This window comes from Humulus lupulus, chromosome 9 (genome assembly GCF_963169125.1).
Source record: "Humulus lupulus chromosome 9, drHumLupu1.1, whole genome shotgun sequence".
Classification (NCBI taxonomy): Eukaryota; Viridiplantae; Streptophyta; class Magnoliopsida; order Rosales; family Cannabaceae; genus Humulus; species Humulus lupulus.
The window spans coordinates 37,243,085-37,267,838 of NC_084801.1; the positions used below are offsets into that span (position 1 = coordinate 37,243,085).

Genomic DNA, 24,754 nt, shown 5'->3' on the forward strand with positions numbered 1-24,754 from the left:
GGTGTTTGAGAATATTGAGAATAACGGGAATTGGAGGGTGTTAATTATAATTAACGAGATAGGCAGGAAAGGACGATTTTACCCTTGGGAGTCTTTAGAAGCCTTTATTGGACCTAGGGGAAAAATGGTCTTTTCACCCCCTAAGATATATATTAGCCCTTCAAGTTTAGAAGGCTGTGGAAGTGTAAAAATAGAGCATCATCATCCTCATCTCTCTCCCTCACCCGTACACCATTTCTCCTCTTTCATCCTTTGGAATTTTTGAAGCCAACTTGAAGATCAAAGGTGGGAGCTTAGGACCTTAGTTCATCCATTGAAGGGGGGGTCTAAATCCAACTTGAGGTAAGGTTTCATTCAAGAACTTAAGCTTTACCCTGTTTTTTCTAATAAGTTTTCAGTTGAGGATTTTGATGTGTTAGTTGGGAATTAATGGAAGTTCTTGAGTTGGGTTGCTTGGGTTTTGATGAGGGTGTGATGTAGATGAGGTTTGGGGGTTGAATTTGATGTTTTGATGATGTTTGGGATTGGTTTTGAGACTTGGTTTCAGAGGGAAATCGCAGGGGAGAAGACCAGAATTTTCTCTGGTTTGCTGATGGCGCCCCAGCGCTAGGCATGGCTGATTCCGGGGCTCTCTGACTTTGGGGCAGCGCCCCAGCACCCCTAGGCAGCGCCCCAGTGCTAGTGAATTTTCTAGCAACCTATTTTTAGGGCTCGGGATGACTTTTAAGGCTCAGGGGTTGGTTCCTTTACCCCGTTGGGTAGATTAAGAGTCCCGAGAGTGTGGGATGGATCCCGGGAGTGAGGTTTTAGATTATAAACCTTTTTATGATTTATTTTATTGATGGGATTCCATATTTGGTTATGACTAGGTGACCGCTAAAGGATCAAAGGATTGATCATTCTCAAGGGTCGTTCTTTTACTAGTTCTTGCTCGAACCTGAGGTAAGAAAACTGCACCCCATATGTGACATGCATGGTTATTCTTGATGCATGTTGGATGTTTAAATATGATGCATGTGGTGCACGAGAAACATGTGATTAGGGCATGCCATGAATATTGAATATGAGATTGTTCAGAGCTTAAGCCTTTGTGTGTATGCATGATCTTAATTGTGCTAGTTATTGTTAAGTAAGCATGCGGAATGCCCTGTATTTGGATATTAGACATATGATATATGTTTGGTAGCATTGCTTACTTGTGCATGGCCCTGATCACTCAGATTTGGCATTGGTCGTGTGTTACCGACTTGGGAGCCAGTAACGGCATAAGCGTCATGAACGCAGGGCCGATAAAAGATTAGATCTAATTGACATTCTGCAATAGATGACTCAACAAGAGCATTAATGCCTGACCGACCTCAAGTTCGATGAAAATTAAAAGTGCTTGTGTGACTTACCCATCAGTCACTCATCTGTTAAGTTAGAGACTTGCCCATCAGTCTCTCATCTGTTTAAGCTAGTGACTTACCTAGCAGTAACTCATCTATTTAAGTTAGTGACTTACCCAGCAGTCACTCATCTGTTTAAGCTAGTGACTACCCATCAGTCACTCATCTGATAGAGCCATTGCAGGAAAACCCAGGTAACGGTTTCGTTACATGGCTATGGGCACCGAGCCCCATAGTGACTTGCTTGTCGGTCACTCAGTATGGTTAACAGAACCTCAAAGTGATATTCACTCATCTGTTCAGGGCTATAAGCTTTGTATGATCATTCTGATCATCATTTGCATGGCCTTGGGTGCTGCGCCCCGTAGTGACTTGCTTATCAGTCACTCAGTATGGTTTACCAGAACCTCTAGTGTTAAATCACTCATCTGATTAGGATTGACTTGATAGTCATCTAATCAGGAGGGCAGGATTTCTTATCCTCGATTCCCCAGCATTGTTTGAGTTTATTTGCATGCTTGAATAAAGCTATGTTTGCTAGGCATGCTAGATATGATATGATTGTTCATGAGCATATTGAGTTTTCTTGCTAGGCTTCGACTCACGGGTGCTATGTGGTGCAGGTAAAGGCAAAAGAAAGTTAGACCATCCTTAAGTTGGAGAGCTTAGGTGACGATGTATACATATGCAGCTGCTCGACCGCCACGGCCAAGGTTTGAAGGAGAGGAACTAGGGCTAAACCCTGTTTTGCCGCTTAGATCGGCTGGTTATAAATATTTTCTTGTAATAGACCTTTAAATTATATTTTTGGGATCCCAATGTATACAGTAAACGTTTTAGTGAAACGTTACATCATAACCGAAATGTTTAATCTCTAAACCGCTAATCATACTTAGTTACATGTTTATGGCCAAATGACTCGATTAGCGAGTTTACCACTGTTTAAAATGCACACCGTAACGGTCCCTGGAGTTTAGGGCGTTACAATTTGGTATCAGAGCCTATCAAGGTTTATGGGTTCCTGAAGACAAGCTGGGCATGTACACTCGTCACTGAAGATAGCTTCACTCAGGGAATGGTAACTATTTATGTAGTTATGTGCTTAACTTCTTAAATAAAATGTAAATGCTTTACCTGCACATTGTATTAGTGAGCATGAGATTCTGATAGAGCCTGGCTCTTGACTAAATGATTATATGCTCCATGAATATATATAAATGTGATTATATGATTACTTGCTCTGTGAATATATAATTGTGATAATTGCATGCTGGAGTTGGAGGCATGGTGTGAATGTTGGAAGAGCAGGGATTATGATTGATGTATGAATGCCATGGGCATGTTTATAACACTGCAAGTGGTTTGTGATTGTGGTGTGGTAAGATTGATCCCGTGGGGAAAAGCTCTTGATATGCTCATCATGATTAATGGGTCAAGTTATTGACTGCAGATTTAAATAGCAGGTTTATCCAAGGCAGATAATTAGGCCTGGTGGTGGTTATACAGAAGCTGGGAGTTACAGCCAGGGTATCAGTTCTTTATCTGCTCCTATGAGTTTTCAGCAGATGATCACAGATTTTCAATCAAGGTTGCAAAGGCATGAGGAAGAGATCAGGTATCTGAAGCAACAGCGGAATCTATTGGGGAGCACATATTCTTTTGTTATGCCAGGAGTGGCACCAGCTTTGGCTCAGCCTAGGGTTGAGAGCAGGTGGGAATTTCTCTGTGGAAGGTTCAGGAGTTTTACCCTCCAATTTTCGAGGGAGGCCTAGATCCATTCAGAGCTGAGCAATGGATGGGCATGATCAGTTCCATTCTTGATAGTATGGGGTTGGAAGGTCACGATAGGGTGGCTTGTGCGACGTTTGTTTTGCGGGATGATGCCCGGACGTGGTGGGAGGTAGTATCCCAGACACGAGACACAACTATGATGGACTGGAAAGAATTTAGGCAGCTGTTCAATGAGAAGTATTACTGTGATGCAGCCAAGACTGCTAAGATGAATGAGTTTGTGGATCTCGTTCAGGGTAAAGCAACAGTAGCCGAGTATGTTAATAGATTTGATGAATTGGCCAAGTTCGTTGTTGACATGGTACCCTCAGATGCAGCTCGAAAGAAAAATTTTATTCAGGGATTGAATCCTAAAATAGCTCGGGGCATTAGAGTTGCCCCAGTGCATGAAATCTCTACCTATGCTCAGGTGGCAGAGAAGGCTCAGCCAGCCCAAGCCACCAACCCACTTACCTCCCTGTAGCCAGCCAGCCTCCACTCGACCCAGGCCCAATCTGAAGCTCCCCTTCTCCTCACACGGGCTCACGCCCCAACTGCCTCAGCCAGCCCAAGCCACTAGCCTGCTTGCCTCCTTAGCCTAGCCCAGCCGCCTGTACACCCACCCAGCCACCTGTCATTTTGCCTTAACCCCAACATGGTCCCTGTTGACGGTATGAACTCGTCAACTAAGTTGAGTTGGAAAAATTATCAAATCAAGATCACTAATTGGAAAGCTGTAAAAACTTGAACAATAACTCAAGAACAATGATAGAACAATAATGGAGAATTCAGTCTTTCATTCACACTCAAGCCTCTGCTACAGTAAAATTTTCAACCCCCTTTCAGGTGGTCTTAGAGTTCATTTTATAGTAGGCTCTAATGGCCTTAGGTACATAGTGGTCCAGGAGACCATAGGGTACCTAAGTACTGTGTCAGGAGAGTGGCTTCAGAGGTCGTGGTCATACATCCCGTACAGGAGCAGGTGTCAGGAGGATGTCTCCACTGCTTGTCTGTACCCATGTCTGATACGTGGTGGCAGGCGTAGTGGCGCAGGAGGTAGTGGTGTCAGCTCTGACCTATGGCCGTAGGCGTACGGACCATGATCCTTACCCCAGCAGTCTCACTGGCACTGGCATCCGTACTCAGTACTTGGTCGTACAAATATGTCCCATTCGACTCGTACTGGATCTCCTAAGCATAGGGATCCCAAGGTGTAAGGAATGGGACCCTTGGTGTGAGGTGGAGATCTTGGGTCCTTGGTATGAGATGCTTGAAACACCCCGAGGCCACCCACGGGCATAGGTGATAAGCACGTGGCCTTGCCAGGCGTCTAAGTGGGCGAGGCGAGATGCCTCCTTTGCAGGCCTCCTTCACAAGGCCTCCCTTGCGTGGCCTCCCTTGCGGTGTGGCTTGGACCCAGATGTGTGGGGTGACAGGGCGACGGCCTCTTGAAAATACGATGGCTCGAAGGGCCTCTCGAGGGCACGCGCGCGATGGGCCTCGCGCGGACCTGCACACGAAGTGCCGTTGACGGCCTCGCTTGGTGCTAGCCCCTACGTCAGCCTCGCGAGATGCAAGGTGGCTGAGGGCCTCGCGAGATGTACGGCGCCTGGTGGCCTTGTGAGATGGGTGGCCTCGCTCATGCGTTGGCCTCGCGGGATGGAAGGTGGCCGAGGGCCTCGCTTGGTGCTAGCCCCTACGTCGGCCTCGCGAGATGCAAGGTGGCCGAGGGCCTCGTGAGATGTACGGCACCTGGTGGCCTCGCGAGATGGGTGGCCTCGCCCATGTGTTGGCCTCGCGGGATGGAAGGTGGCCGAGGGCCTCGCTTGGTGCTAGCCCCTACGTCTTCCTCGCGAGATGCACGACGCCAGGTGGCCTCACGAGATGGGTGGCCTCGCCCATATGTTGGCCTCGCGGGATGGAGGCCTCGCGAGATACAAGGTGGCCGAGGGCCTCGCGAGATGCACGGCGCTTGGTGGCCTCGCCCATGTGTTGGCCTCGCGGGATGGAGGCCTCGCCCCTGGCTAGACGCGCGCGGATGAAGGCCTCGCGAGAGGGGTGGCCTCACGAGATGGCCTCGCCCATGTGTTGGCCTGATGCGCGCGGATGATGGCCTCGCGAGAGGGGTGAGGTGAGGTGCGATGGCTTCCTGAGGCGACAGTGGCCCAAGGGCCTTGCCTCGGCCTCATATTTTCTCTTGATGAGATTATGAGCATTAACACTTGCCCCCTAGTCTAGGAGAGTACCTTTAGGTGCTCTTGTAGACTATTCACCTTGATTCCTATAAATAGGTCCTCATGCATGGCCTAATATTTACACCTTATTTCCTTGGCTTAGTGGTGCATAGACCCTTATTCCTTTCAAGAGGTAAGGGGTTCAATCCCCCACAACCTCACTTTCACCATAGTTCCTTTCTTTTGTTTTATATATTTTTTCACTTCATTTTTTTTTTTTTTACATATGAGCTAATTTCTTGGTGTGTACATTTTATGACTAACACACCTTTCTGGTTCATTCTTGCAGACGTGCCTTTTCGACTCTTTGGTGCTTTTCGCTCCCTGACCTCCTTTGGACCCCAACTTCGCTCTCTTAATCGCTTGAGGTATATTTTCTTTTCTTCTCCCTTTTATATATATATATATTTTATCGGGTCCAAACTAGCAGTACTTGGGATGGGGTACTTTAGTCTGAGCTTGTAGTGAGTTTGACCATATGCACGCCCCTCCTCTTTGTTTTTTTGTTTTTGTTTTATACCCTGTAGTAGGCCATTTAGGGCGTTTGCATCTAGAGGTATTAAGCCTATTCATTTGTGTTTTGTAGCCTTCCCTCGTTTATACGTGAGCCCCTTTTTGCTGTTGGGACGTGGTTTCATGGCCAGTGACGGCCCGTCTGACATACCCCCAAGGGCTGAGTTTATTGACCTGTCCTCAGACTCAGAGTCCCCTGAGGGCAACCCTCACCAGGACTATGACTCCTTAAGGCAAGCCCGCATCCGCCACCTTGAGTGCATGGCCGAACTTAGGCGTAAAATTTGGGTGGTGGAGAGCGAAATTGACTCGGTGTCGAGAGGAGATGGAGGACCTTCACCCCTGGGCCTTAGTGACCATATAGCGCGTCTTAGGACGACCCTTTTTTAATTGCGGTGGGAGTTAGAATTTATGGAGGGACACATTCCGCCAGAACCTCCCACTCCCTCTTCGCCTGATGACAGTCATGGGACTGCTAGCTCCTCTCCCTAGCCCCTAGTCTCAATTTATCCTAACTTAGTGCTCCCGCCATCGCTCCTTCGATGGAAAACTCTTGCTAGGAAGAAGAAATGGAGGGTTAAGTGTTCTGCCTCTTCCTCACATCTTTCTTTTGATTTTGCAGATATGTCGAAAGCACACAGACAGGTGTCCGTCCAGGAAGAGGACGACGCCCCCCTATTGGCGTCTAGTCTAGTGTCACACGTGTCTCTGAACAAATTGAAGGTGATCGTGAACCACTACCGCGTTGCTCCAGAATACGTCCTGCATGCTCCTCAGGAGGCCTGCCGGGCCGACCGCCCTGAGAAGGGCTTTGTGGCTTTGAGTGAGCAGATTTTGAAGGCGGGTGGCACCATTCCTCTGCACCCGTTTTTCGTGGCGGTTCTCAACTACTTCGATTTGGCCCCTCTTCAACTGTCGCCCAATAGTTGGTTGACTTTAAGCTGCCTTTTCATTTGGTTCAAGGGAAATGTCAAACGCGCCCCGACGGCGCAGGAGGTGCATTCCCTGTATAACCTTATGGGAGTGCACAAGTCCAAGGGCTTCTACTACCTGCAGAAGGCCAACAATGAGCTCCCCTTAATAGAGGGCTCAGTGTCCAACACAGGGCCTTGGAAACAAGACTTTTTCTGGGTAGAGGGGCCTCTCTCGGTTCGTGAAGGCTTTCACGCCGGCCCTAGTAAGTATCCTGGTCTTTCTCTTTTTCTTATTAGAACTTACTGTTTTGCACTCTTGCTTGTACTGACATTGGCGTGGATTTTGCAGGGCAATTTGCTGATCCCTCGATCATTGGGCCGGAGGCGGAGGCCATTAACAACCTCATTACTGCAGACTCCGCCCTAAAGAAGGCGGCGGTCCTATTTACTGTGGTGAACCTCAACCGCCACCAGCTGTCCCCGGTCTCTGACCCTAAGTTCCTGTGGTCAGTTACTGGGTCTAAGAAGGCTATGGCTATGCCGGTTGGGCTGTCCCTACACGACGGTGAGGCCGAGGAGGAGATAGAGGATGCCCCCCTCGAATGTGGGGGATCTCATTAGCGCCCCCTGTCCCCTGGGGGATGCCCTCCCTATGGCTCCCATGACCAGGACATGTCCTTTCAATCTCTGGACCCGCAGGCCGCAGCAGGATGTTACGCTCCCCCAGGCCTTGATGGCTATGACGCCTTCCCTCAGGTCCCTCATGATATCGGCTTACCGGATGCTGATTTCGTCGACCTCGCGGAGCCCCCTTCTAATGTACCAGGGTCTCAGTTTTTCTCCTTCCCTACGCCTCCTCCTGCTTCGGCGAGCGGGTCATCCGTTCCTGTCCAACAAGATGCCCCTAGCGCGGAGGCGGAGCCTTGGGTGACTAGGATGGCCTCCGCCTATGCGCAGCGTTTCATTCAGATTGCCTCGGACCTCTCTGTCTCTGACTGGAGAGGTCTAGGAAATGTGACCCAACCAGACCTTGGGGAAACCCTAAGGCGTGCCGCGGCCTGGGTGAGGTCTTGCACCTTGCGTCGATTAGTATTATGTATAGATGTACATGTGTTTTTCTTTTTGTTACTTATCGCTGACGCCATTGACTTTCTTGTGCAGATCTACATCGTGTCCCTTCAGCATGCTGACACGTCCGGCGTCCTCTCCGCATCTACTGCTGAGAGGGACTGCCTCACGGCCCGGGTCCAGGAGCTCGAAAATGAGCTTATCGAAACCAAGGTCCAGTTGTCAAAGGCCCGGACTAAGTCTGCCAACTTGTTCTCGAAGAGGGAGAAGGCGAAGGCCAAGATCAAGGAACTAAAGGGCAAGGCTAGACGCTTGGAGCATGAGCTCCAGGGGGCCAAGGCCGCTGCGGCTGCGTCGCAGGAGAGGGTTACTCAACTGGAGACCGAAGTTGAGGCCCTTAGGGCCGAACTACAGTCGGCTCAGGAGAAGAACGCTTCCTTGGAGGCGGAGAGGATCACCACCGAGCGCAGGTCTATAGATCGTGCTCTTTACAATGTGTGGAGGCAGGATCCCAACTTTGACTTCTCCTCTTTTGGTGAACAGGCCGTTGCCCGAGCGGCCTGGTGGAGCGCCCACTGTAGGAGGCCTTGAAATAGTCTTGCTCCTTTTTTGTTTTCTTTTTACTTTGTAATATCATTATCAGTGCTACTTTTCTTTTGGTAACTCTTGTAATATTTCAAGAACTCTTCTTTTTTTTAATGTATAAATACATATGTTGCTGTTTATTTCTTGTTCTATTGCATTTGAGGCCCTTTTAAGCCTGTATGATGGGGTTTGGTTGGTTCCCCTTTTTTTTATCTATCAGACTGGAGGTCCTTTGGAGCCCATGTGAGAGGGTTCACTGGGACCTCTTTTGGTGCCTCTTGGTTGCTTCTATAAGGATATTTTGACCCCTTGGGTCTTAGTTATCCTTTTATGTTTTTCTTGCGCGCGCTTATTATTTCTTTGCGAGAAGCGTCCTTCTCGTCGTTATTCATAGTACTATTTTTGCAAGGGTCTCCTTTGGGACCCTTTTTGGCTAGGAGGCTTGGTGGCCGCTCTAGACTTATTATTATTGTCGTCACCATACATTTTTTTGTAAGTCCCTATGGCCTCCCTTGGTGTTCATAAGGGTAGCTAATCCTTGCGATCTCAAGGGATACCTTGTAAGGACTTCATTTAAGGCCCTAGTATAGGGGGTCCCTTTGGTTTTGGGTCACTTCCTCTTGATAGAGGGCCCTTTATAGGATACTCTTGGTATAGGGTCCTCTTTTTTTTTAGGGGCCTCCTTTTTAGGAGGGCTGGGGGTCCTCTTGGTAGAGGGTCCCTTTTAGGGGCCTCGTTTTTAGGAGGGCAAGGGGTCCCTTTTTAGGATCCTTCGTTATAGGGCCTTTTTTAGGTTCCCTTTGCTAGCCGCCTGCTGTCGCCTCCTATCCTGCCCCCCAAGTGTCTGGTGAAATTTATTTCGGCAGGCACTTTGATGCCCACGTAGCGAAGGAAAATAATACATGAGGTTGCGAACAGTTTCACCCATAACATGCAGTTCCATTCATTACATTCATAATAAACAGTCTCATACAAATAGTTGCAACAGTACATATGAGGTTTTCATATAAAACAAAAATAAAAAGACTCACACCTACTTAGGAGGCTATCTAAGTAACCTCTTTGATTTCTCCCTATCATATTAAGACAGCGTGCAACACTTGTCCTTTTACCATCGGACATGGGCGCCTTACTGGTAGTACTTCCTCAAGTGCTCTGCGTTCCATGCTCGGGGTATGATGGTGTCGTCCATGCGCGCCAGTTTGTAAGTGTTCGGGGGGACGCACTGAGCAACCTGGTAGGGCCCCTCCCAATTTTCCCCCAGCACTCCTGCGCCTGGGTCTCGTGTGTTAGGGAGTACCTTCCTTAGCACCAGGTCGCCAACTCTGAAAGTTCTCTCTCGCACCCTCGAATTGTAGTACCTCACGGCGCGCTGCTGGTACACCGCCACCCTCATTTGCGCTTTTTCTCTCTTCTCCTCAAGCATGTCTAAGCTTTCGACCAAGGCTATGCGGTTGGCTTCGTCTCCATATGCCTGTACCCTGTGGGACTCGACTCGCATCTCGACTGGGAGCACGGCCTCGCACCCATAGGCCAAGGAAAATGGGGACTCCCCAGTAGTCGTGCGTGGGGTGGTTCTGTAAGCCCACAGCACATTTGGTAGCTCATCTACCCAGGCTCCCTTCATTTTTTCTAGCTTTGTCTTTAGGTTCTTTTTAAGGACCCTGTTTATGGCCTCCACTTGCCCATTGGCCTGGGGGTGTACAACCGTGGAGAAACTCCTCCTTATGCCCCTTTCCCTACAATATTCATCGAAAGCTCCTCCCTCGAACTGGGTACCATTGTCGGAAATAATCTTGTAGGGTACTCCATATCGACACACAATGAATTTGTTGACGAAAGAGGTGATGTGCTTGGCGGTTATCTTTACAAGGGGTTCTCCTTCTACCCACTTAGTGAAATAATCCACTGCCACCACCGCGTACTTCGCTCCACCCCTACCTGTAGGAAGAGCGCCGATTAAGTCTATCCCCCAGATAGCAAAGGGCCAGTGGCTGGTCATGCTGGTCAGTTCGCTTGGGGGTTTCCGAGGGTAGTTGGCATGTCTCTGGCATTTGTCGCATTTCATGGCAAAGTCATGCGCATCTTTCTCCATGGAGGGCCAGTAGTATCCTTGTCTCATGGCCTTCCTAGCCGTGGAGGGTCCGATCTCGTGGTTGCCGCACTCTCCCTCATGTATCTCCTGTAACACTTTCAGCGCCTCCTCCTCTTCTACACACTGCAGGAGTGGCATTGAGAATCCTCTTTTGTAAAGGACCCCATCTACCAGGGTGTATCTTGCGGCCTTGTACACCAACCTCCGGGACTCATTTTTATCTGCAGGCAAGGTTCCTTCTTCCAGGTACCTCTTGATTGGCTTGGTCCATGATTCCCTTGGGACGCTAATCATGTGCACGTCCGCGCCTTCGATGCTGGGCTTTGGCAAGTACTCCACGGGTATTGATTCCAAGATATCACCATCCTTGGTAGATGCTAGCTTTGCGAGTGCATCGGCATGGGTGTTCTTTTCTCTGGGGATTTTCTCTATAGCATATGCCACCAACCGTCCCAGATAGCCCTTCACCTTCTCCAAGTAGGCTGCCATCTTGGGTCCCCTCGCCTGGTGCTCCCCCTTTACTTGGCATACTACCAATTGAGAGTCACTGAAGATTTGAAGGCGCGTCACTCTCAGTTCCTAGGCTAAACGCAGGCCAGCTAAGAGCGCATCGTACTCTGCTTCATTGTTGGAGGCCTCAAACCCAAATCGGATTGCGCAATACATTCTATGTCCCTCGGGCCCAGTCATCATGACGCCCGCTCCTGATCCTCCTTCATTTGACGCCCCATCAACATGCAAACTCCACTCCTATAAACCTCCTAGCTCTTCCTCCGTAACAGGCTGCTCCCCTTCTTCATTCCTTCCTTCATTCGACTGATGGGTGAGCTCTACTATAAAATCTTCTAGCACCTGTCCATTGATGGAAGCCCTTGGAGTGTATACAATATCAAATTAACTTAGCTCAATCGACCATTTCATTAGTCTCCCCGAAGTCTCGGGCTTATGTAAGACCTATCTCAAAGGACTATCTGTTAGGACTTCAATTGTATGTGCATGGAAGTAAGGCCTCAACTTCCTCGACGCCACCACTAGCGCATAGGCCAATTTTTCGATCTCTGGATACCGGTTCTCCGCGTCCACCAAACGCTTGCTGATATAGTATACGGGTTGTTGCTGCTTCTTCTCTCCCTTAACCAGGGCTGCGCTGATGGCATGCTCAGACACTGCCAAGTATAGGTACAGCTTCTCGCCCCTCTCTGGCTTTGCCAACAGGGGTGGCTTCCCCAGGTGCTCTTTCAGCTTGACAAATGCTTCCTCACATCTTTCATCCCAAGCGAACTTCTTGCTCCCTTTGAGGATGTCAAAGAATGGGAGGCACTTGTCGGTGGACCTTGAGATAAACCTATTAAGGGCCGCCACCCTTCTCGTTAGGCACTGCACCTCCTTCTTATTCTTTGGCGGGCTCATCTCTATTAGCGCCTTTATCTTGTCAGGATTGGCCTCGATGCCTCTGGAATTGACCATGAAGCCCAAGAATTTTCCTGAGGATACCCCGAAGGTGCACTTGACTGGGTTCAACTTCATCCAGTATTTCCTGAGCGTGTCAAACATCTTACCAAGGTCTTTGTTGAGCTCTGCTGCTTCTTTGGTCTTCACTAACATGTCATCCACATACACCTCCATATTCCTTCCTATATGGTTGGCGAACATTTTATTCACCAGCCTCTGATAGGTGGCTCCCGCGTTTTTGAGCCCGAAGGGCATCACCTTGTAACAGTAGAGCCCTTTGTCTGTAATGAATGGCATGTGCTCTTCATCTGCCGGGTTCATTGGGATTTGGTTGTATCCTGAGTAGGCGTCTATGAAACTTAGTAACTCATGTCCTGCCGTCGCATCTACTAGCTGATCTATCCTGGGAAGTGGGAAGCTGTCCTTAGGACAAGCTTTATTCAAGTTCGTGAAATCGACGCAAGTTCTCCATTTCCCATTCAGCTTCGGCACGAGTACTGGGTTCGATACCCACACAGGGTAGAAAGACTCACGGATGAACCCGTTGGCCTTCAACTTGTCAACCTCCTCCTTTAATGATGCGTATCTTGTTGGGTCTAGCGCCCGCCTCTTTTGCCTGACGGGCCTTGCTTCTGGGGAGATGTTCAGGTGGTGGCACATCACACTGAGGTCTATGCCCACCATGTCCTCATGACTCCATGCAAACACGTCTAGATTATCTTTCAAAAAATTTATCAACTCCTCCTTCACATCACCTTGCAGGCTTTTCCCTATCTTCAATTTCCTTAGGGGTTCCTCCGTCACTGTAACCTCCTCTACTTCCTCTACTGGTTCTGCTCTTGACTCATCCACGACCCGAGGGTCCAGCTCCTGCGGACCCCCTGTGGGCATATATAGCGCATCATGTACCACCATGGCCATTGGCTCACGCGGTTTTGCAGGCGCGCGGAGTGAGGTGTTGTAACACTCCCTCGCCTCCTTCTGTTCTCCCTTCATACTAACAACCCCTCCTGGAGTCGGGAACTTGACAACCAAGTGATATATTGAAGTTATGGCTTTTAATTCTCTTAGAGAGGGTCTCCCCAATACCGCGTTGAAAGCTGATGCACAATCTACTACAACAAAGTTAGACATGACTATAGTCTGCCGGGGTTGCTCCCCCATGGTAAGTGTCAATTCGATCATTCCAAGGGGTTGCACTGAGTCCCCTATGAATCCGCATAGGGACGACTGGCAGGGCTTCAGGTGACGAATGCCCAGTCCCATCTTTTCCAAAGCAGGGCGATATAGGATGTCCACCGAGCTCCCGTTGTCCACTAGGACTCTATGCACACGCATATTTGCCAATTGAACTGTCAACACCAGCGGATCATTGTGGGGAAAGTGTACTCCCCGTGCGTCCTCCTTAGTGAACGTTATCGAGTCGTTTTCCCCCTTGAAACTCTTCGGGGGTCGTTGTTCTAAACTCATGACGCAGGGAGGCGGACTTCGCCGAGCCTCTCTTGCATATCTATCTCGCCCCTTCCTAGAGTCTCCCCCAAATCCTGGACCTCCAAAAATGGTTCGGACCTCCCCCTGTATTTCCGGGGCTCGCTCTTGTGCCTGGGGTGCTGCGGGCTCGTCCTCTGGCCTTTGCCTTTCTCTCCTGACATAGCGGCCCATGTGCCCCCGGCGGATGAGCTCCTCAATTTCCTCCTTCAGGTGGATACACTCTGCCGTGGTGTGTCCGATGTCCTTGTGGTATTGGCAGTATCTACTGGGGTCCCTTTTGGACCGATCCTTTCTCATAGGTGGGGGCTTTTTGAAGGGCACTCGATCTTCGTTGGTGATGTAGATATGCTCCCTGGTGTCCGTGAGGTTCGTATAGTAAGTATAAGCCGTTGGCCTATGATCACCCCTTCGTTTGGTTTTCCTCTGCTGGTCATCTCTTGGCCCATTGTAAGTTCTTTTCTTCTTCGCTACATTCGATCCGCCATTAGTTGGGGGCTTCGCGTGGGGCTCCTCCTTCCCCACCTTTAGGTTTCCGTGGCCATCCTCCACACGGATGTACTTCTACGCTCTCTCATAGAAGTCATCTAAGTCGATGACTTCTCTCTTCAACATGTTGTCCCACAACTTGCTTCCTGGGAGCACTCCAGCGGTAATGGCCATCTTTAACTCTCGGCGCGTTAGGCTCCCCACTTTTGCGGCCTCCATATTGAACCGGTGAATGTAGCTCTTCAGGCTTTCATTCTCCCCCTGCTTCACGTTGGCCAGGCTGGTACCTAGCATCGTGTAGTCGCGCACGGCATGGTGCTGTTGGAGGAATTCGTCAGAAAACTGCTGCCAGGACCTGATGGACCCCGGCCTTAGTCTTTTGAACCATTTGTAGGCGGGTCCTTTCAGAGTAACAGCGAAGCAATGGCACCTGGCACCACTTCCGATCCCCCTCAGTTTCATCAGATCATTAAACGCATCCAGGTGATATTTCGGATCCGTGTTCCCTTCGTAAGGGGTCATATTGGGCTCCTTAAAATTGGTAGGGAGTCGGATTGCCTGTATTTCTCTCACAAAGGGTGACTCATGGTCGAAGTCCTCCTCAAAGGCCTGGCCGCCTGACGCGGTGACGATCTTGCTCCGCAGGCTCCTCATCTCCATGTCTAGGTCCTGCCTCCTCTTGCTGAGAGTGTTCCTCAAAGCGGACGGGCTAGGATCCGCCTTTCCCTTGCCTTCTCGAGGTGCCACAGGGGGCGTGGTCCCTTTGCCCGCCCTCTTCTTATTGAGCTCCTCCCGCAAGTCTGAGGGTGCTCTTTTGGAGGTGACCTCATCCTCATTACGAGGGGCAGCGTTGGTCCTGGGTGCTGGCTTCTGGGCCTGCTTAGGCGGTTCGGGGTGATCACGTTGCTTTGTCAGGGGGGTGTTACTGGTTGAATGTCGGGTTCTCCCGTCATCTACCAGTACAGTGGTCTCCACCCCATCCTTGCCCTTCTCCTTCCTCTTAGGCAAAGTTACGCTTGACTTACCCTGCAGCAGGCCGTTAAGGACCTCTTGCATGTTTTCCAAGGTGGTTTCCAACCTTTGGTTCTTTCGGTGGAGCTCACGTATTTCCTCTTCGTAAAACCGGGATTTCGAACTCGAGCTCACGGAGTGGACCCGGGGGTGCTTATCATGCCTACGGGCAGAAGGGCCCGGGTCTTGCCGACCGGAGTTCGGTGCCTGCGGCGGCTTTGGAGGAGGGAACTCGTCAGCGTTTACCGGTGGGGCTCTTGGAGGACTTCCTCCAGGTGGAGCGGCTGGTGATGAGGCCACCCTATCACCTCCGTGAACTTCAGGGTCTTTCGGGGGCTCCACGTCTTTCGGGGTCTCCACGTCTCTGGGTGGAGGAGCGTCCTTCATGGAGGTCCTCTGCTGGACTCCGTTCAGGTGAACCTCTACCTCCCGCGGCTCCCTCAGTCGCTTCGAGCGTCTTGGCATCTTCTTCTTGTCGGAAACAATGGTGGAACACTAGCTTGAAACTAACGTTCCCACAGACGGCGCCAAACTGTTGACGGTATGAACTCGTCAACTAAGTTGAGTTGGAAAAATTATCAAATCAAGATCACTAATTGGAAAGCTGTAAAAACTTGAACAATAACTCAAGAACAATGATAGAACAATAATGGAGAATTCAGTCTTTCATTCACACTCAAGCCTTTGCTACAGTAAAATTTTCAACCCCCTTTCAGGTGGTCTTAGAGTTCATTTTATAGTAGGCTCTAATGGCCTTAGGTACATAGTAGTCTAGGAGACCATAGGGTACCTAAGTACTGTGTCAGGAGAGTGGCTTCAGAGGTCGTGGTCGTACATCCTGTACAGGAGCAGGTGTCGGGAGGATGTCTCCACTGCTTGTCTGTACCCATGTCTGATACGTGGTGGCAGGCGTAGTGGCGCAGGAGGTAGTGGTGTCGGCTCTGACCTATGGCCGTAGGCGTACGGACCATGATCCTTACCCCATCAGTCTCACTGGCACTAGCATCCGTACTCAGTACTTGGTCGTACAAATATGTCCCATTCGACTCGTACTGGATCTCCTAAGCGTAGGGATCCCAAGGTGTAAGGAATGGGACCCTTGGTGTGAGGCGGAGATCTTGGGTCCTTGGTATGAGATGCTTGAAACACCCCGAGGCCACCCACAGGCATAGGTGATAAGCACGTGGCCTTGCCAGGCGTCTAAGTGGGCGAGGCGAGATGCCTCCTTCGCAAGGCCTCCCTTGCGTGGCCTCCCTTGCGGTGTGGCTTGGACCCAGATGTGTGGGGTGACAGGGCGACGGCCTCCTGAAAATACGATGGTTCGAAAGGCCTCTTGAGGGCACGCGCGCGATGGGCCTCGCGCAGACCTGCACACGAAGTGCCGTTGATGGCCTCGCTTGGTGCTAGCCCCTAAGTCGGCCTCGCGAGATGCAAGGTGGCCGAGGGCCTCGCGAGATGTACGGCGCTTGGTGGCCTTGTGAGATGGGTGGCCTCGCCCATGCGTTGGCCTCGCAGGATGGAAGGTGGTCGAGGGCCTCGCTTGGTGCTAGCCCCTACGTCGGCCTCGTGAGATGCAAGGTGGTCGAGGGCCTCGCGAGATGTACGGCGCCTGGTGGCCTCGCGAGATGGGTGGCCTCGCCCATGTGTTGGCCTCGCGGGATGGAAGGTGGCCGAGGGCCTCGCTTGGTGCTAGCCCCTACGTCTTCCTCGCGAGATGCACGATGCCTGGTGGCCTCGCAAGATGGGTGGCCTCGCCCATATGTTAGCCTCGCGGGATGGAGGCCTCGCGAGATGCAAGGTGGCCACGGCGCTTGGTGGCCTCGCGAGATGGGTGGCCTCGCCCATGTGTTGGCCTCGCGAGATGGAGGCCTCGCCCCTGGCTAGACGCGCGCGGATGAAGGCCTCGCGAGAGGGGTGGCCTCGCGAGATGGCCTCGCCCATGTGTTGGCCTGATGCGCGCGGATGATGGCCTTGCGAGAGGGGTGAGGTGAGGTGCGATGGCTTTCCGAGGCGACAGTGGCCCAAGGGCCTTGCCTCGGCCTCATATTTTCTCTTGATGAGATTATGAGCATTAACAGTCCCCTTGTCCCACAATGTCCAAAAATGCCACCATTTTACCCAACTTTTCTACATATTTTACCACAAACTCATCATGGAACTCTATAATTTACCCCTACTTGCCATATTATTATTCATTTAATTAATTTGATCAATTTAATTAATTTAAATTGATTATTTTAATACTCTCATTTTGGCTATAAATATGTAATTTCAGAACCATTTTAGGGTGCTTAATTTTTGGTTACCATCTTCTTTTCTACACTTTCTCTCTACATTTTCTCTCTTCCTTTTGGAAGACCATTTTGTGCCAAGTATATATTTCTTTTGTAATATATTTTGGATTATAGTTATGTGCTTCTAATCTTTTTCATAAGATTATTAAGATCATGATGAAACAACTTGTAACTAGATAACATTTATGTTGTATGTTGATTTCCCTTGTAATGCAACAAAATTTATGGATTTTTCTTCTTCATATATGCCTTTCATATTGAATATCTTGTATTTTAGATTGCTAGATAATATTACACTTTGTTCTTCATTTTGCAAAACATAATATTCTTTGTGTAAGATGTGTCATTAAATTGTTCACATCCAATGCTTAGAACAAAAATATTATGTTTTGCCTTATAAATAATGTTATTTGATTTTTTTTTGTTTCATTAAGTTGATTCACATTAAATAATTTGAAATTATATATTTTTTTAAAGTAAAGAAAAATCTTATCTTTTAGAAATAATTTGTGCTTAAATTATAAATCTATTTGGGAAATGATGGTTTGATTTATTTTAACTATCACTAAAACTTGAGAATCAATATACTAATAAATATTATTAAACTTACATTTTGTGGATTCTAGTATCTTAATAATCATTCTTTACAACTTATTTACAAATCATATTTGGTTTATTTTTCTTTTCTTAAATAACTTTATTTTCAATATTTTATTTTATGTTCTTGACATTAAATCTTATCAATCTTTGGAGCTAGGTTAGAATTTATTTAATTTTGGTTTAAAATAGTTTTTTTTTTTATTTTAGTCAATTCCTTTGGGTTCGACCTCGTGCTAATACGAACACTATACTCCATATACAATTTGTGCGCTTGCGAGTTATAAATATTTAAAATGTACCCATTTTGGGTCTGTAACGCCCTACTACCCAGGAACCGTTACTCTGTGCATTTTAAACAGTGCTAAACTCGCTAAACGAGTCATTTGGCCATAATCGTGTAACTAAATGTGATTAACGGTTTAGGGTTAAAAATTTTGGTCAAAGAAACAACGTTTCACTAAAATGTTTACTGTATACATTGGGATCCCATAATATATTTTAAAGGTTGATTACAACAAAAGATTTACAACCAGCCGACCTAAGCAGAAAAATAGGGTTTAACCCTAGTTCCTCTTTCAACCCTCGGCCGTGGTGGTCGAGCAGCCGTATATGTACACATCGTCACCTAAGCTCTCCAACTCAAGGATGGTCCAGCTTTCTTTTGCTTTTACCTGCATCACATAGCACTCGTGAGCTGAGGCTCAGCAAGAAAACTCAACATGCTCATAAACAGGTAATAACATGTCACTAAATCATAATAAGCATGCCTAACAGTAATAGCCCTACTCATGCATGCAGGCAAGTCCAAATAAATGATTTTGGGGCCCTGCACCCTATGTAGATGACTGTCAAGTCAATCTGGGGATCTACTCCCTGAATAGATGACTAATGAGTCCATCTCTAGGGATCCACTCCCTGAATAGATGACTAATGAGTCCATCTCTGGGGATCCACTCCCTAAGCCATGTGACGTTTCAGTCACCTGAGCCTTTAGGCCCTGGCTCTAAGTAACTAGCCTTTAGACCAGACAAGCACTTTTAGTTTTCTTCGACCTTAAGGTCAGTCAAGCATTTAATGCTCATGTTGATTAGATCTAATCATTTTGGCTATGCGTTCAATACGCTAAGACGCTCTAGACTCGTAGGTCAATTCCATACGACCAGCGCTCAATACTATTGCCAATCATGACTGATAAGTCAAGACTTCACGACCAGTACTAACACCAATGTCGTTCTGACTAATGAGTCAGTGCCACTCACAAGTAAGCAATGCAACTAGGCATATATCATATGTCAAATATCCAAATATAGGGCATTCAACATGCTTACTCAACAATCACCAACATAATTATGATCATGCACATTTACAGAGACTTAAGCTCTGATCAATTCCATATTCAATATTCATGTCATGCCCTAATCACATGTATCACTGCATCATATATTGGGTGCAGTTTTCTTACCTTTGGTCCAAGCACAGGTTACCAATAAACGACCCTCAAGCACGATCTTGTTTCCAAGCCCCTAGTGATAACCTAGTCACAACCATAATATAAAACCTCATAAAAATTGAGGAAATAAATACTTCTGGACCAAAACCTAGCCTCTGGGACATCAAATCCTACTCAATTGGGTAGTAGGTTCGATCCCATACCCTTAGAGTTAAGTTCCCATGGCTAAAAACCAAATCTGGGCGAAAATGCGCAGGCCGGTCGCGACTTGGCCCTGAGGGTTGCGACTTGCCCTCAAGTTAGAGAGCATTTGCCTGGGCTTCAGGGTGGGGGCTGTGACTTGGACCCTCTTGGGTCGCGGCGTGTCATGGGCTACCAACTTCAATACTCGAATTGACGGAACATGCGGCACTTGTTAGCATTCTTAGCTAGCAAGTCAGCCTAGAATTCACACCTGCAGCAAGCAAACTCAATGGTTATCCACGTTACAAGTCTCACACAAGTAAGGGCAATTATGAAGCGGGAGCAAGCACGAGGCAAGCTATCCAGAGACAACATCCCACACAACAATCAGAGCATACAACACAGTCAAGTGGCACGCAATGGCCCAACGAAGGTAACAAACAAGCAACACATAGATCGTAAAGAAAGCATACACAAAGGGACATGGCAAAGCATCGTTTTATTCATATAAGGCCTTGATAGGGCAAGGGAGTACACAGCTTAAGCCCCTATCTGCTGGTGGCCATGGTGCTTCCTTAAGTCACCAGGTCACCTCCCCCTAAGGAGCTTTCTAAGGAAATGAAGTCTTCCCAGGAACATATATGATTTTCGTCTGGGAGACATATGCATAATTACAAAAGTGCCATCCCCTACCCATGAGGTTACTTGGTGCAAGACTTGACTAATGATCAAGCACCAAGGCATGCTCATATCTACAAAATGGCCCCCTGGAGGTGTGTCATGACGCAACACGTCACACTCTCCCCCACTTAAACCTTCGGCGTCTTCGACAAACCTGCCCCTAGCTGATCTTCAATCTTCTGCGTATGCTTGTGCAAGTCCTCCGCCCTTTCCCAGCAAATTTCTTCATCTTCGAGCCCTTTCCACTTCACCAGAAACTCTTTCTTCTTCTTTCTGTCCACGACCACGGTCCTCTCTGCTAGGATTTCTTCAGGTTGTCTGCTGCTTCATGGCTTGACGCTGACTCCTTCTCTGGTAGACTAGTTGCGCACTGGATCTTCTGGATCTTCATGATACGGCTTGAGGTTGCTGACGTGCAAGACCGGGTGTATCTTCATCCATTCTGGTAAGCTGACTTTGTAGGAGGTCAGACACACTTTCGAGATGACTGGAACAGGACCCTCGTATTTGCGGACGAGTCTGATGTTATTCCCTCGGAATCTCAGTTGTTCAGGCCTCAGCTTGATCATCACTAAGTCGCCTGCTTTGAATTCCAGTGGTCGCCTCTTCTGATCTGCCCACTTCTTCATTCTCTTTGATGCCTTCTCCAGATAGGCTCGGGCAATCTCGGTGGTTTTCTTCCAGTCTTTCGTGAAATTAAAGGCTCTCAGATTTCTTCCTTGATACTCATCAACTGTGTGGGGTAACAGCGGTTGCTGACCGTTAACAACTTCAAAAGCGCTCTTGTTTGATGAAGAAATCTTCTGAGAGTTGAAACAAAATTGAGCTATGTCTAGTAGTTGCGGCCAATTCTTTTGGTTGGCACTGACGAAATGCTGCAAGTACTCTTCCAGTATCCCATTGAATCTTTCAGTCTGTCCGTCTATTTGAGGATGGTAGCTCGAGGAAATATTTAGTTGTGACCCCAAAAGGTTGAATAATTCGAACCAAAAGGTCCCTGTGAATCTTCCATCACGATCACTAACTATGTTTTGGGGTACTCCCCAGTACTTAACTACATACTTGAAGAAAAGTCTCGCTGTCTCTTCTACCGAGTAATATTTCGACACCGGTATGAAGGTTACATACTTTGAAAATCTGTCCACGATCACCAAGATCGCACTCAAGTCTCCCGTCTTCGGTAAACTAGTAATGAAGTCAAGCGACACACTCTCCCATGGTCGGCTTGGGACTAACAAAGGTTCCAACAAACCTGGCGTCTTGTGTCTCTCCACTTTGTCTTGCTGGCAGGTGAGACAGGTCTTGGTGTACTCCACAATATCATCTCGCATTTGTGGCCAGTAGTACCCCTGCTTCAATAGGGCATGAGTTCTCTGCCACCCTAGGTGACCCGCCCACAAAGTGTCGTGACACTCACTCATTAGTATCCTCCGCAAATCTCCCGTCTTTGGAACATATAAGCGGCCACCCTTGGCCCACAAAGGATCGTCTTCTACCCAAAATTGGTGAGTCTTCCCCTCTTTTGCGAGATTCATGATGGTCTTCACCACCGGGTCTTTCGCCAGGTTCTCCTTAATGCGCGCTCGGAGTGGTGTGGTCACCACGCTAGCTGACATATTTGCTAGCAATTTTAGAGCCGTTAACTCAGCTTTGCGACTCAGGGCATCAGCTGCCTGGTTTAGACGGCCCGCCTTGTGTTCAAAATGAAAGTCAAATTCTGCTATGAACTCCTGCCATCGTGCTTGTTTAGGGGTAAGCTTTGGCTGGGTGGAAATGACTCACCCCAGCATTATCTGTTTTCACCACAAACTTCGACCCTAACAAGTAGTGCCTCCACACTCGTAGACAATGAATTACCCCGAGAAGCTCCTTCTCTTGTGCAGTGTATCGCCTCTCTGCCTCCGTGAGTTTGCGGCTTTCATAAGCTACGGGGTGGCCCTCTTGTACAAGCACCCTTCCCAAAGCATAATCAGACGCGTTTGTCTGCACTTCGAAGGGCCTACCAACATCTGGTAAGGCGAGGACAGGATCTCGCATCATGGCTTCCTTCAGACTCTTAAATGATTTGATACACCTATTGGTCCACGTCCAAGTTACACCTTTCTTCAACAACTCGATCAAGGGTGCCGCCCTTCTTGAATAGCCCTCCACAAATCTTTGATAATAGTTGGATAAACCAAGGAAAGAGCGTAATTCCTTCAAATTGGTGGGGGCCTTCCATTCTTGAATTGCCCGCACCTTCTCTAGATCCATGCGGATCCGACCACGTTCTACTATGTGGCCTAGGAACTTGATTCTCTCTTGTGCGAAGGAGCACTTCTCTCGCTTCACATAGAGTTGGTTCTCTCTCAATTTCTGAAACACTTGAGATAAGTGTCGTTGATGTTCTTCTATTGTGGAGCTATAGACCACAATGTCATCCAAGTAGACTACCACGAACTTGTCTAGGTATTCCTGGAAAACTTGGTTCATCAATGTACAAAATGTGGCTGGTGCGTTTGTCAACCCAAACGGCATGACTCGGAACTCGTATGCTCCATATCGAGTCACACACGTTGTCTTCGGCTCATCCCCTTCTGCTATCCACACTTGATAGTAGCCTGATCTCAAGTCCAGTTTCGTAAAGAATTTCGCTCCACTCAACTGGTCGAATAAGTCGGCGATCAAGGGGATGGGGTACCTATTACACACTGTCACCTTATTGAGAGCCCGATAATCAATACATAGTCTCAAGGTCCCGTCGTGCTTTTTCTGAAATAGCACGGGTGCACCATATGGTGCCTTCGATGGTATGATGAAGCCTGCCTCTAGTAAATCCTTCAACTGCTTCCTCAGTTCTTCTAGTTCAGGGGGTGCCATCCTATAGGCTGCCTTTGCAAGTGGTTTGGCTCCCGGCACCAGCTCAATCTGGTGATCAATCCCTGTTCTAGGTGGTAAGGCTCTGGGGAGTTGATCCGGCATAACATCCCCATACTTCTTCAAGACCATTCGAATTTCTGGTGGGAAGACTTCATCCACCGTATCCTCGTATACTGTGGGTAGGATAATATACGTGGGCTCTTGTCTTCTCATGCCCTTCTTCAATTGTAAGGCTGACAGCAACTTGGTTTCTGGGGGCTACTCTACTTTAGCAGGCACCACTGCAGGTGTCTCCCCCATTATGAGTAAGCTTCCCGTAGCTGGGATGGGAATGGCTCCCTTTTCCGTAAGGAAGCCCATACCCAATATCACATCAAAGTTGTCCATTCGCAAGACCACCAAGTCAGTCTACCCCTCCCACGAGCCGATCTTCATGTTCACCTTTTTAGCCACGCCGGTTGTGGCCAAGGCTTCTAAGTTAACCGCTTTCATGCAGCCATGGTCCTTCTCCCATTTCAGTCCCATACGTTTAGCTTCGATCTCCGAAAGGAAGTTGTGAGTGGCGCTCGTGTCGATCATCACACTTTTGGCCATCTTACCGTTTAGAGTGGCGTCCACATACATTAGTCCCTTTCCGGGGGCCTTCTTCACCTTCGCACCGTGTTTCTTGAGAGCATTCAGCATCCGGAGGGCACCCATGTGCGTATACTCCTCCTCCTCCTCTTCGTTGGTTTGTTCTCCTTGAGCAAATGTCACCTGGAGGGCACTCATCTTGGATCTGTGAGGACACTCTGTCGACTTATGAGGTCCGGTACAGATCCAACATGTAAGAGGCTTCTTGAACAAGGGGTTACTACCTTTGTTAGGAGAGTTAGATTCCACACTCCTTTTCTCTCCTCCCCCACCCTTGCTCTGCCAAGACTTCCCAAACTTTTTACTCCCAACATTACTTCCACTAGTCGACGAATTGGTCTTCTTGGATTGAATGTTCCCTGATGAGTAATCAGTCAGTCGTTCGGCAGCAGCTTGAGCAGTGGCTAGGTCAGCCACTCGTTGTCTCTCGAGCTCTTGCTTTGCCCAAGCTTTCAGACCTTCTAAAAACGTGAAGAGTTTGTCCACTTTGGACATGTCTTTGATGTCCAGCATCAACCCAGAGAATTTTTTCACGTATTCTCGGATTGTTCCCGTGTGCTTCAGCTCTCTCAACTGGCGTTGAGCTATGCAGGCAACATTTTCAGGGAGAAACTGTGTCTTCAACTCTCTTTTTAAATCTTCCCATGTTGTTATGGTGCATCTGCCGTTCTGAATATCGTCGTACTTCGTCCTCCACCACACTTTGGCATCTGCAGACAAGTACATCGTTGCCATGGAGACCTTGCCATCCTCTGATTCAGCTCTCACGGCTCTAAAGTAATTCTCCATATCAAAGAGGAAGTTCTCTAAGTGCTTCGCATCTCTAGCCCCACCATAGGGCCTCGGCTCAGGGACTTTTACTCTCCCATATTCCATGCCAATGGGTCCAGTTGCAGGCTGATTCCCAACTGCCCTCATGGTGAGGTTCAACTTGGTGTTCATCTCCAACATTTCATCCTTCATTGCCTCAACTGACCCCCTACAATTCTCTACGAGGTCATTTAATGCTTCTTGTAGGTCCTTCACCGCTCGTTCCACTGCCTCAAT

At 48.4% G+C, this 24,754-nt stretch overlaps 1 protein-coding gene across 1 annotated transcript in view; it reads right to left on the bottom strand.

Annotated features, from left to right (window-relative positions):
* The window catches only part of LOC133799618 (uncharacterized mitochondrial protein AtMg00810-like), a 43,292-nt gene extending 18,796 nt beyond the window's left edge, over nt 1-24,496 (bottom strand). The window contains exon 1 of the mRNA XM_062237617.1: nt 24,166-24,496. Within this exon, the coding sequence (XP_062093601.1) occupies nt 24,166-24,496 (331 nt within the window). The remainder of the gene's footprint in view (nt 1-24,165) is intronic.
* Between the last annotated feature and the right edge of the window lie 258 nt (nt 24,497-24,754).